At 40.8% G+C, this 14114-nt stretch overlaps 3 protein-coding genes across 3 annotated transcripts; all 3 read right to left on the minus strand.

Annotated features, from left to right (window-relative positions):
* Positions 1–875: 875 nt before the first annotated feature.
* CBG23092 lies at positions 876–2066 on the minus strand (the record flags this gene model as incomplete). Its single annotated transcript, XM_002636385.1, has 2 exons — positions 876–1030; positions 2000–2066. The coding sequence occupies 2 exons, from the start codon at positions 2064–2066 to the stop codon at positions 876–878; spliced, it is 222 nt and encodes a 73-aa protein (XP_002636431.1).
* A 3620-nt stretch (positions 2067–5686) lies between these two features.
* Cbr-act-2 lies at positions 5687–12149 on the minus strand (the record flags this gene model as incomplete). Its single annotated transcript, XM_002636384.1, has 4 exons — positions 5687–5846; positions 11082–11260; positions 11311–11912; positions 11960–12149. The coding sequence occupies 4 exons, from the start codon at positions 12147–12149 to the stop codon at positions 5687–5689; spliced, it is 1131 nt and encodes a 376-aa protein (XP_002636430.1).
* Positions 6096–6967, minus strand: CBG29119 (the record flags this gene model as incomplete). The annotated part of the gene is made up of 2 exons (XM_045237556.1): positions 6096–6730; positions 6778–6967. The coding sequence occupies 2 exons, from the start codon at positions 6965–6967 to the stop codon at positions 6096–6098; spliced, it is 825 nt and encodes a 274-aa protein (XP_045100866.1).
* Positions 12150–14114: the final 1965 nt, after the last annotated feature.

Here is a 14114-nt window from a genome sequence, read left to right on the forward strand (position 1 = left end):
TCATATCTAAGTTAGATTGTCTTTAAAAACTGGCTCCAAAAAAAGCTATAGCATGGCCCGGTTTACAAGTACGACACTTCGGAATCAGAAAGTAAATCCCAATGAAATTTAGAAACCAAGGCGGCTACACAAAGAAATTCATGAAAGAACATTCTTGAAATATTCATTTTCTTATCTCTTATATCTAGCATTCCTTCTGACCCAATTCCATTCTTCTAAAACACATCAATTGAATACAATAGGTTGAATGACGCCATGTATGCTGCCAACGTGCACATGGAGTAATTCTCATATAAAATTTAGTACTACAATATGCTTTTTTTTCCAGAATGTCATTCCAAGGAATTCAGAAATTACTTGATGCACATTTTGATGTATTGGTTTTCACTAGTATTTCTTATATACCAGTATATTCTTAAACACATTCCATACTCTCGTCATCGCCTCTTTCCTGTTTTCGCCTGTCACATATACATCCAATTATAGCTTCAATACGTCGGGTTATACACCAAATAAGTCTCCCTTTTCATACATATTCTGAAGGCTGACTCATTTTTCTGAAAAGTTCATTTTACGAACATTTCAATCTCTCTAGAACCAATGGAGATTTCTTGCATGAAGAAGAAACCACTGAGCAATGAACGGAGCAAGAAACTAAAATGAATAATTCGTAGAGTTTCTGAAAATCTCTGTATGTTTCTGCATACAGCATAGATTCGTTTTTCGCTCACATGTTTTTCATTCGAACAACAAAAAATGAAGAAAAACAAAACATAAAACCTGTGGTGGGGAGATGAGAATACCCGGAGATGAATGGGAATTTAAAATATGTCAAAGTGTACAGACAATGGAGAAAGTTACAGATGAGAAAATTATTAGTTTCCATACATGTGCCGGATATCCGATGTGATGTTTTTGTTGAGAATCAGAAACGCAATGAAGATAGGTGCGAGATAGAACAGGAGAGATGGTCGAATGATGGATTGAGGACACGATGCACCCTTTGGCATTGGGATTTCTGAGAGTGTGTCTGGAAGAAGAAATTTGATATTTGAAATGTAGAAGAGAATTACACAGATTTCGGAGTTTATGTTTTAGAGCATAGGAGGATTATATTTCAATATTATGTAAGAGTGGGTCAGATGGTTTCGCGAGGATATAATTTCTTGGAAAAAATGTGTGAAGTACAAAGTTTTTCACAGAAATCAATGCCTTGTAATTAAACATTGAAAACGTTTGAATAATAGGAGTTGGTTTCCAATTTAAATTAAAATGTATCACTAATTCTGAAATCCATACTTCGAAAAGTTGCTTTTATAAAGTTTTGGATTCCAGGGTAGGATACCGTAAAATCATATACCACATATACCGTAAAACCTATCTTAGAAGGGCCGACCCTTACTTTGTTCCAAGGTACCTTTGGAGGGCCCTTCAATTAGAGAGGTCATTCTATTTTTCCAGCCATTTTTCGTGAAATTTTTCATTAAAAGACAATTCCGTCTTAGTTCAAAGGTAATAAAAATGTAAGTTTCACCAAAATTGAGGAAAAAAATGTTGAAAAATTTCCTGTAAGATCGTGGAATTTCTGGAATACTTTTCACTCAAAACGTACAGAAATTGTTAGTTCCAAACAACAAATTTTGATGTGGCCCTTCTGTTAGAGGTGCCTTTTTATTAAACAACCCTTCAAATACAGGTTTCGGTCTCTAGACCACTTGATTTTTTTCAGCTTTCTATTTTTTTTCCCCCTAATCTTATCATATTAAACAGATCAAGCTGCATACAAAGATTATGTCGAAAAATCAGGTCTTCTTTCTGAATTACGTCTATTTAGTTAAAAAAGGTTTTACAATTGAAAACTTGAAAAATGAAAGTTGTTTAAAAACACAACAGTAGCGAGCAAATAAACCGTGATTTGTGGTTTTTGTCCTAGAAAGTTTGCAAAATGATTCACAAAGAAAAGATGAGTTAGAAAAGAAAATATAAAAGAAAAACTTACCAGAAGTCACTAATAAAGCACAATCCAAAATTATTGCTAGCACGATTAATTTGAATATTCTCGACATTGTTCAGATCCTGAAAACTGAAATTTTAAAAAGAAAAAAACAGAGGAGAAATTGGGTCTGCAATTCAAATAAACAAGCGAAAACAAGCGAGCAAATCGGGTTGAAAAGTGAGAAGAATCACATGTTATATCGGCCAAAAACAAAACAGTTCAAAACGAGAGAAAATGAGGTTCAGAGAAAGAAAGAGACAACAAAACACACCGGGTGATGAGTGATAAGCTGATAGGGGAGGATTTAAAAAAATGATGAAAACAAATAGGTTGGTAGAGGAAAGGACGAAGAAGAAATTGGGAAGTAAAGTATAAAAGTACTATAGAAGAAGACCTGTTTTGTATTGAAATTCACAGAAAATAGTTACAATATCTCGAAGAAAAAACAAGAATTCAAGGTAAGACCTCAACATCGAATGAATTGTTCTCAACCTGACATACTTCTTCAGGTAACACGTATTTCATACATTTTTTAAATAAAAAAAAACTATTAGGATTCGAATAGGCCGAAAATGTCAAAACCTTCTTTTTAGGTTTCAAGCTGAATCCAATGTATCTAGCGGCATATCCGGAAGAACTATTCCTTCCATAAGACTTGATTCTTTTTTCAACTAAAAGTATAAATGTGGCAGAAGGAAGGAAGGTGAGAATAATGAAAAAAAGAAGGAAGATGAATTTAGAATAAGAATAGAAATTGCGCAAGCGATACAATATACACAATACGCCCTTTTTGGCAATTTATGACGAACCGTCGCAGTTTCTCAAGTACAACAGGTTTTTCGTGGTTCTTGACCAAAACGAAGTGAGTTGAAAAGAAAGGAAAACAGAGTTTAGTCTCGGAATGGAGTTCGATTTTTTGGGGTTTGCACGTGTCAAAATATGTGTATTCACTGAAGAAATGAAAGAAAGTAGATCAAAAGTTTTCTTTTTCTTGTTGTATCGATACAACGTCAAATAGAAATGAACAGGAAGGAGACAGGGAAAGGTTGACCTCGAAATAATGGAATCAGAATAGAATACACTCCTTCGAATCGCTTATCGAACAAAAAAACTCGAGGTGTGTGACCGATAGAAACACTGATAAAGCTAATTTTGGTTGGTCAACTGTTGAAAATTATCAGGTGTTTCGTACTCCAGATGCTCAAAATAATAGGGGAAGGAAGCAACAAACTAGATGTAAACATTTTGAGCCCGTCTGCTATTTTTATGAAAATCGAAGATTCTTAATACTGGACTGCAGTTACAACTTCTGGACAGAAAGCTTTTTTTACGGATATTGGCCAGGTCATGGTCGGAACTTGCCCAAAAAACGGCTGTATGGCGGGTCATGGTTCAGGTTTTTTTTGAATACTAGGTTGAAAAATTGTCATAGGTTTGTAGGAGTTTGGTGTTTAGTAGCGGTCTTATCCGAAATCTGAGCAACCCCTGACCAGAATTCGCCGGGGATAGGATATTTGAAAAACTAGTCGCTGACCATAAAAAACAGAATTCTGATTTTCAAACAAGAGGTCCATCAGCCTCAAGTTGACCCAAACGGAATACACCTGAAAAGCGGTTAGACTCTTTTACAGAAATCACTGCCTCACGGCAGAAAAACATGTAATAAGACTCAATTACCGTATATTCTCTAATTGATGACCATGAGCTTTTTTTATCAACCTCTTTTTCAGGGAATTACCAAAGACGGAAGTTACCATAACATTTTGAAAATGAGAGAAAATAAAGTCAGCAATGGGAAAGCAATGACCTGCACCGCACAAACTGCAAACACTGAACTGCACGAACTTCTAGAGGCTGGCCTCCATTTTTAGCACGTCAGAGGCTGGGCTTCTATAATAGGTAGGCTTCAAATATAGGCGGTTTTTAGAAGAAATACGGTATTATAGTTCGTAAACTTTGTGTATAGCAAGAAGCAATTGATGAAAATGCACAAAACAAAGAACAGAGCAAAGCGTCTTCGAGGAAAATAATCGAAAACATTAAAAATAATCGGGATTTTCGGAACATATGTTTCAGAGATCTAAATCTGGATCCAAGTAGTTTTATTGAACTCTTCTCTGTCTTCTTCAAAACTTTTCAGATTGAAAACCGCATAAATTGTCCATTTGAAAAAAATCGATTATCAAGGCCTGACCACATCGGGGTTCCATGGATTCAGAATTTTGCTGCTGACATCGTCGTCTAATCTCTGTGATATATCCATATTCCAAATGTCAGGATAATTTCATTTGTATATTCCCAGCAGAATAGGTCTCTAGAAACTTGTTTTCATCTCTACCATACTTGCAACCTGGCCTTTGCATGGGCCTACGCGGGATCTGCCATAGTTTCTTTTAGAATTAATGTTTTTAGACCAACTAAATTGGATATGGTAGATCTCGAGGTGTACTTCAAAATGGTATTATTTCAAAAACTGTGTCTTGTCTATGAACAAAATTACAGACAAAAAACAGAGGCCCGGCCCGGCCATTTTATGACTTGTAACTTTGTTCATAGACAAAACACAGCTCTTCAAATATTATCATTTTGTAGAAATCGCAGAGTTCTATCATGTCTGATCTAGTTGTTCTAAAAATATTGTTTTTGAAAGAAACTATGGCAAGTCCCGTGAAGGGTCCGATTGCAAGTATGATCTCTACGAAAGAGACGTTTTGAACATGATACATTCTGTGAACCTAATTTTTGCTATCTTCTAATTGTAAGTACAGCAGCTAAGAAATATTGAAGCTTATTTTCGGAGAGAGTTCGTAAATGTACGACTAAAACATCCAAATTCGGAGGTACAACATTCTTGCATTATATTAAAACCTAATTATTTATCTCTAAAAATCTTAATTCCTGTTAAGATAGCAAAAAGTAGCCAACTAGTAAAATTTCAATCATAATATCAGCAACATTTCACCAGTGGACCACTTTTTGATATCTTTTACAGGAACTGAGATACATGGGGTCAAAGTTGGCGGAATCATTCACCGATGTTACCAACTTTTTCATGATTTTTTCCTCTTCATCCACTACCAGTTTATATTACTGAAGATCAAGCATAAGCTCCAAGCTATTTCCACGCTCGCTATCCGTAGAAAAGGTACACTTTGTTCCAACAGAAATGGAATATCAGAAACGGCGCTCTATGCATTATAGTGTCTTCTATAGTACAGTATTCGAATTCCTCACTTCCTTCCTAAAATATGACTAGACTGGAAAGATTAGTAAAGAATGCCTTCTGGTATCCTCGCAACCCTCAATGAGAATATATGTAATTCCAGTCGTTCAGTGAGAATTCTTCCTAGGGCCGCATTGCTAGATGTTCGAGGACTGAAAACGGAACGTTGACTGACGCCTATGCCTCACTGACAGAATTAGGAAATAAGCCCGGAACATTTTATTTTGTAAATTTTGTGTATAGCAAGTAGCAATTAGAAACAAATATGCACAAAACAAAGAACAGAGCAAATTGTAGTGGGTCTTCTTATGTGGCAGGATCGAAAATAAAATCTTGATGGTCTTTTTGGATGGTCTCATGATCTTGAAATGATGATACGAGGTTGTCATTGCCCCAAAAGGGACCATAACAATTTGGTGACAAATGGAAAAAAATGGTGAAGAGAAAAAAAAAGAGAAATTTGGCGCTTAGAAGCACTTGCGGTGGACGATGGATGGGCCGGACTCGTCGTACTCTTGCTTGGAGATCCACATCTGTTGGAAGGTGGAGAGGGAGGCGAGAATAGATCCTCCGATCCAGACGGAGTACTTGCGCTCTGGTGGGGCGATGATCTTGATCTTCATGGTTCTGAAAAAGGTATCCGTTAAGTAACGTTCGAACGGCAGCTATAGAAAACTTACGATGGGGCAAGAGCGGTGATTTCCTTTTGCATACGATCAGCAATTCCTGGGTACATGGTGGTTCCTCCGGAGAGAACGGTGTTGGCGTACAAGTCCTTACGGATATCAATGTCGCACTTCATGATCGAGTTGTAAGAAGTCTCGTGGATTCCGGCGGACTCCATACCCAAGAAGGATGGCTGTAAGAAAGTTAAGGTTATCTGATGTTTAAAACGTAGAAAAAGCTTACCTGGAAGAGAGCCTCTGGGCAACGGAAGCGTTCGTTTCCGACGGTGATGACCTGTCCGTCAGGAAGCTCATAGGACTTCTCAAGAGAAGAGGAAGAAGCAGCGGTGGCCATTTCTTGCTCGAAGTCGAGGGCGACATAGCAGAGCTTCTCCTTGATGTCACGAACGATTTCACGCTCAGCAGTGGTGGTGAAGGAGTAACCGCGCTCGGTGAGGATCTTCATGAGGTAGTCAGTAAGATCACGTCCGGCCAAATCAAGACGGAGGATGGCGTGTGGGAGAGCGTATCCTTCGTAGATTGGGACAGTGTGGGTGACACCATCTCCAGAGTCGAGGACGACTCCGGTGGTACGTCCGGAAGCGTAAAGGGAGAGGACGGCTTGGATGGCGACGTACATGGCTGGGGTGTTGAAGGTCTCGAACATGATTTGGGTCATCTTTTCACGGTTAGCCTTTGGGTTAAGTGGGGCTTCGGTGAGGAGGACTGGGTGCTCTTCTGGGGCAACACGAAGCTCGTTGTAGAAGGTGTGGTGCCAGATCTTCTCCATATCATCCCAGTTGGTGACGATTCCGTGCTCAATTGGGTATTTCAAGGTGAGGATACCTGGAAGAGAACAAATGCAAATAAAGTCTTCGCTTAAAAATAGTTACCTCTCTTGGATTGGGCCTCGTCTCCGACGTACGAGTCCTTCTGTCCCATACCGACCATGACTCCTTGATGACGTGGTCTTCCGACGATGGATGGGAACACGGCGCGTGGAGCGTCGTCTCCGGCGAATCCGGCTTTGCACATTCCGGATCCATTGTCCACAACAAGAGCGGCAACCTCGTCGTCACACATTCTGATTAGTTTTTAATGTACCTGAAAAAATGAAGTTGGAGTCCGATAAATTCTCAAGAACGAAAAGAAAGAGAATGAAACGGGTTCAGATAATACAGCAGTGAGAGGTGTATAGGATGTGAGAGCCAGGAGAGAAAGCTTCAAGACAATATAAAGAGAGATGGTGTTGCCTTCATCACTGCACCCGAGAACATTAGAGAGAAAAAAGTGGGCGGAGCTGTTATTTCATCAGTCTGCGTGAAGAGACAGATGTAAAGATGGCGGGAGCGGAAACCAAGCTGAATGGCAACAGCCGTTGCTCCCAACATCTCGGTTAGAGTATCTGAAGGAGAAGTGTAGGAGGAAGAGATAGGAAAAAGATACGAGTAGAAAGATTCCAGAAACAAGGTCTAGTTTCATTTTGAGTTGCCGAATGCATCATGGCAGTAACGATTTTATTGTGAGAAAAAAAAGAAGAAAAGCAGACGATGTCTTCGATCAATATGTCGGAGTCTTTCGATGGTTATGATTGGGAAACTATGATGGCCTGGCTCGCTTTTTGTGTACATATGCTAATGTTGACTCATCGATGAAAAAAGGGCCAAAAGGATGGCGCCAGACTCTGACCAGCACGTGCCCTATGACGAATTGGCGAACTCTTACTGATTCAGACACCGAAGCTTCAAAAAGTAGCAAAAGAGAGACAGCACGGAACAGAGGGGGTGTCTAAAAATACTGCCGTTTTTCGAAATTCTGAGAAATACGCTAAAGTCAACAAAGTAGGAGAGGGCGAGAGCACCTACTACACACACACACTCTAACAACCGACCCAATGGACATTTCTGAGAATTTCAATTCGAAACCGGGGCCGACACAGCCGACGAGTGTTACATGCGTAGGTACACAAAGCAGAAATAAATTATGAGAGACAAAACGAGCAACGCCGAAAACCGCAGATTAGCGAACTGTGCATTCGAAATTCTCTTCAAAAAAGATTGAGAGGGTGGCAACAAGTATCTAATTAGTCGAGTGCAGCGCAAACATTCGCGTTCGAAATTAGGTGAAAAAGCGGGCGAGCTCGCAAAAGTACGTTATGCAAAATGCACTAGGAAATCTACCGCTGAAAACATTATCAAGTGCATTTAGTGGAATCTATTCAGCCTCGAGCAGCCTTAATTTTGATTAGCATTCCCTGTCCGTGATCAGTTCGGATAAGACACATGTTCATCTTCGTTTTCTAATTATGGGCTACTAGTTAAACTGATCGAAAGAAGACTGCTTTGGAAACATAATTGCCATAAAGTCTCGAAACTACCATGAAGTCTATGATACCTGTCCAGTGACCTGCTTACTATAGGAGTGCCGTCCATTAGAGGAATGCGAAGTTAATCTAGAAGGTGTAAACCTCTGAGATCATTTGCTTCGAATGACTGGAGAGCTCCCGTCAATCCGAGGCGGGATCTCCTGCTGCCTCCACCTCGAGCACTCGACGGTTTACACTCTTATTTTCTAGTGCAGTTCTATGAATCGAGGGGGTGGGTGGAGTGGGATCGAGAGCAGCAGCGGCAGCTTCTCTTAACAAAGATTACACCATATCGCAAAACTTGCCGGCCGAGGAGTTGGCAAAGAGAAACAGAGAAGCGATGAGAATGCAGTGATTGGTATGGCACAATAGAAGACAACCAGCAAATCATATGTTGCTGGATAATTGGAAAGAGTATCAGAGATGAAGCTATTTAGAGAAAGATAATAGAGATTAGAGAGATAATAGTTGCCGTCGATCGGTAGGACGTAGAGCGAGGCAAAAATGAGAGAACTCAATGATCAGCGGTTTTCATCAATTTTTCAAGCAGCAACAAAGTTAATTAACGAATGAAAAAAATGTATCGACAGGTGCCGTAGTTCGTAGGAGAAACATTATAGACGATGAGACAGACAGTAACGTTAAAGATAACTCCTTATTAAGACCGTTGTGTCTATCAGAAGAAAATTTTTCGTTTTCGTATTGAGATATGTAGATTTACCAAGGATTCTCAGATTTAAACAGAGACCGAAAAGCGCACTCTCAATCTATAATCAGCCCAATTAGTCTATTATATGCCGCACCATGTAACTTAATACATAAAACTATACATCTGATCTATTATTCATTTTTCGAAACCTAACGAGGGCATACATTCATTCGCACAAAAATATTTTCGTTACTGATAGAAACAATCATAGCCCACCACCCACCAGCAAGATATAGGATTCTGTTTAAAAACATTTTTGACTGGAATGATGATTCATTGTTTTTCAAAAACGAAAATAGGGAAACGACAGAAATGGTTCATGTTTCGCAATGGTAACAAATGGAATGGAGTATTCTAAGCAATACAAGAAGCGATGACACATCAAACAAGGAAAGGACCGTCATCTTCTCTCTCATCTTCGTTTTCATGCTGGCAAACTGACAAAGAGGGAGAGCGTCTGTAGTGTGTGGATCGGCACAGTGCAATTACCCTCTGATCGTAGAGAGATCGCACTAACGATCGATGACACTAAAAAGAACTCACCACACGAACAAAGGGTTATCGTCGTAGGAGTTACCCCGAGTTTCGATTTGAATTCGGAAAAAGAAAAAAATTTCGGCGCCTAGAGTCAGCGACGACGACAACGACGCAGAGAAGGCGCTATTTTCAAATACTGCGTGCGCGCGCGGTTCTGTGTCAGTCCCTGCCGGTCAGTCCGCTACGAAATGTCCCTATCGTCCAGCAGTAGAAGACGCGGCGCGTGCGCCCTCTCAAAACACATGGAACGATGAGAGGGAGAAAAATGGCGAGAGGAAGACCAGCCATCCACAAAAGGGCCTATCGAGTAACGACGGGTACCTCCAGTCACCATTGACGAACAGCCGGACGGAAAAAATGTATGCCATGGGGTGACGACGGCTTGAGAAACAGTGCATGGAAGAAAGAGACAACAGCTACATGAACACGTTTTTGTTTGCAAAAAACTACGAGTGTGCGCTCTAACGCTGCTCAATGAAAGCTGACATGAAATTGAGAAAAACCAAAAAGATACAAGTAAGCCAGAACATGAATCAAAAAGAACTGAAGAACACCAAATGAATGAACTAGAATATCTTGAACCAAAACTTGCCCCCGCGATCCGAAGCAAAAGTCATCAGTTCCCGGTTGCAGACTTTAAAAAAACACTTCAAATAGATCATATTTGTTTTTGCGAGTCTAAAAGTTCAAATGGTAAAACCTAAATTAGGAAATTTTGTTGTTTAAGCTGCTAATGAGAAATAGTACCTTTTTAATTCTAAACAACTACCGAGCGGATTTCCCCAGTCTCTGATTACCTTGCTCATTGCCTCGCACCTATTTGCTACCATTTTTTGCCAAGTGGAACAGAAAAGAGGGAAGTATTTCCGCAACTCAAACAAGAAAGAGGTTCTCGCTGTAAACACAGATTTAGTGAGTAGTGGCTCCTATTCCAGGAAACATTGGGTGACATATTATTTGCTGAAAGTTCGAGTTAGTTTCGAACATATTCCTCGAATGGAACGGGGAACGGTAATGATTTGTCAGATAAGAACTAGGAAATCAACACCCGATAACAACTCTCTCACTTTCACCGCAATCAATTATCTTATCGGGTAACTTATTCTGCGGAACCACTCGCACCGCGAATGCAATTTTGTATATAACGACCTCCCGACACCACTCTCCCTCTCTCAGAGCGATGAATAGGTAAATGAAACCGACATGACGATCAGAAATATTATTAATATGAAGAAAAAACCGACAAATTTAAAACATTGCTTACACAAAGCGGATTTATAAATTAAAATCGGGGTGTGAAAATCCGTAAGGCAGATGACGTTATCTGGACATTTCCAATAGTTCAGGTGAATATTACATAAATTGTTAAAAAATTAGAAGCATTTGCGATGAACAATGGATGGTCCAGACTCGTCGTACTCTTGCTTGGAGATCCACATCTGTTGGAAGGTGGAGAGGGAGGCGAGGATAGATCCTCCGATCCAGACGGAGTACTTGCGCTCTGGTGGGGCGATGATCTTGATCTTCATGGTTCTGCAAAAGGAATCCGTTAAGTAACGTTCGAACGGCAGATATAAAAAACTTACGATGGGGCAAGAGCGGTGATTTCCTTTTGCATGCGGTCAGCGATTCCTGGGTACATGGTGGTTCCTCCAGAGAGAACGGTGTTGGCGTACAAGTCCTTACGGATATCAATGTCGCACTTCATGATCGAGTTGTAAGAAGTCTCGTGGATTCCGGCGGACTCCATACCCAAGAAGGATGGCTGTAAGAAAGTTAAGGTTGTCTGATGTTTAGAACGTAGAAAAAGCTTACCTGGAAGAGAGCCTCTGGGCAACGGAAGCGTTCGTTTCCGACGGTGATGACCTGTCCGTCAGGAAGCTCATAGGACTTCTCAAGGGAAGAGGAAGAAGCAGCGGTGGCCATTTCTTGCTCGAAGTCGAGGGCGACATAGCAGAGCTTCTCCTTGATGTCACGAACGATTTCACGCTCAGCAGTGGTGGTGAAGGAGTAACCGCGCTCGGTGAGGATCTTCATGAGGTAATCAGTGAGATCTCGTCCGGCCAAATCGAGACGGAGGATGGCGTGTGGGAGAGCGTATCCTTCGTAGATTGGGACAGTATGGGTGACACCATCACCAGAATCAAGAACGATACCGGTGGTACGTCCGGAAGCGTAGAGGGAGAGAACAGCTTGAATTGCTACGTACATGGCTGGGGTGTTGAAGGTTTCGAACATGATTTGTGTCATCTTTTCACGGTTAGCCTTTGGGTTAAGTGGGGCTTCGGTGAGGAGGACTGGGTGCTCTTCTGGGGCAACACGAAGCTCGTTGTAGAAGGTGTGGTGCCAGATCTTCTCCATATCATCCCAGTTGGTAACGATTCCGTGCTCAATTGGGTATTTCAAAGTGAGGATACCTGGAAGAGAACAAATGAAAACAAAGTCTTCGCTTGAAAATAATTACCTCTCTTGGATTGGGCCTCGTCTCCGACGTACGAGTCCTTCTGTCCCATACCGACCATGACTCCTTGATGACGTGGTCTTCCGACGATGGATGGGAACACGGCGCGTGGAGCGTCGTCTCCGGCGAATCCGGCTTTGCACATTCCGGATCCATTGTCTACAACAAGAGCGGCAACGTCATCGTCACACATGATTTATTAGATACGAGGGAACGGTGCCTGCAAGTAGATAACCAATTTGTTGATAAGAAAATTTAAATTGATAAGAGAACAGAACTTCGGAAAAGATAAACGTTTTTGTCGGCTACTGCGACCGATAAAAGAAAAATGGTGCCTAAAAATGAATTTAACCTAAAAATTTCACAAATATCTATGAATAAAAGAGTCTGGGTCAACATTTTTATGTTACAACAACGTGAGGAACGAGAGTGATAACAGGGAAGACGAAAAAGATGAAAAAAGGCCGTGCGAAAGGAGTGAAACTGTTTTGAATGTCTTGACCGGCCACAGAAAACTCTAGAACGAAGGCGTGGTTTCGCGCGCACATTCAAATGGGTACCGCGCGGGAACTGCGCTAGAGCATGTTTGCATGTACAGTTAGTCATCCGTTTTTCTTTTTTGGAACACGTGTCCACTTTTTTTGTCGTTTCCTTACATTTTCCTTAAGCTGATCATGTTTGAATCTTCTTCACATTATTCTGTCACCGTTGATCGACTACCTCGAACGATAAGAAAAACATGTTCGCTTATTATGCTTGTCTGAGAAAAAAAAGGCTGAGACGCTGAGAAAATGTGTCTGCGTCTCCACCGTTTGTGTGCTATTTAGGCTCTCCGCTTCGATATCGCTACCGTATTCAAACTGCAAAAAATACTCTCTAACCTTTTTTTCTCAGACAAGCATAATAATGAATGTAGAAAGACAGAGAAAACGATTAGAATAGTCTAATTCGAAACTTTTGGTGTGCGTTTAGTGATTGAAAGACGTTTTTATATGTCTAAAATCGATAAGAATATATTTGTAGAAACAGAAGCGAATCTCAGAGGAATGTTTGTCGCATCTACATCTCCGTTTTCGGGCAGAGAAGAGCGGGTCAAACGGAAAGTGGAAGAAAAGATTCTCGGATGACAGCGATCATAGTCAAAATTAATATGGAGGCCGCCTGGAATGTAGAAAATGCCATTCCTTTATTGTAGAAATAGGAATGAAATGAGCGGAGCGATTGAACATACGATCGGTTCTCAGAATTCGCATGACTCATCGCAAATATTTCGAAATGCTTTCCGCCTTCTTCGGAAGGCAGGAATAACGAAAAGAGACATCGTTTTTCGGTTCTAAATTTTAAAACACTCCGATCCTATGTAATTGCGAAACTTTCGTGGCATGAGATTTTACTACTTCTATTTCTGAAACGAAGTACTCCGTCAGTCTATGAAAAGCTAAGTAGCACACATGCCAAAAAAAAACCGGTTGGTGTCTTGACAAATAACCTTGACTTAAGCTCTTATGGTCAGCAGTTGTTGAGAACATTTAGTTCAACCGACTAAGCGCTAATCGGTATATACGCCTCATGTTCTTCTGCCGCTGCGAAATCGTAAAAGGAATATTTCAGAATAGGACGAGGGAGCGTATAGTGAGACTGCGGTTCCTCTACTGGGGAGAGCTACTATTTATAATAATGCTCTGATTCCACCCATCCCACGCTTTTCTAGCGTTCTCAGTAGTAATAGGGGTCCAGATTTTTTTTTGTTCATTTCCGATCCCTCGAGTTCCAATTTTCTGCGAAATTTCAAAGTTCCCGTGTTTCTGATTCAATACCGAGAAGTTGGTGCATGTGTTTCTTGCCATCCCTCTCTGGTTTCTCTTCATCTCATATCAGTCGGTTCTTCTACTGATTTCTGAACAGCTCTCCGCCTTCACTAGTGTTTGCACACACATACGCCAGTGGGAGAAGAAAAAATTTAGACAGGCCGCGCAACTTAATTTGGAAAATATTCAAATATCGGTATGCGATTTCTTGGGATTGAAAATGCGGACGTATGGGTATCCGGAATAAGAAGCATATGTCGTCATTGTGTCCACCATAAAGTAAAATTTCAAACACACATGTGTTCGCATTAGCGCGCTTCGAGGCCATTTGCGAGCACTCTTCTAATTGA

Source organism: Caenorhabditis briggsae, assembly GCF_000004555.2.
Source record: "Caenorhabditis briggsae complete genome, chrV, whole genome shotgun sequence".
NCBI classification, from domain to species: Eukaryota; Metazoa; Nematoda; class Chromadorea; order Rhabditida; family Rhabditidae; genus Caenorhabditis; species Caenorhabditis briggsae.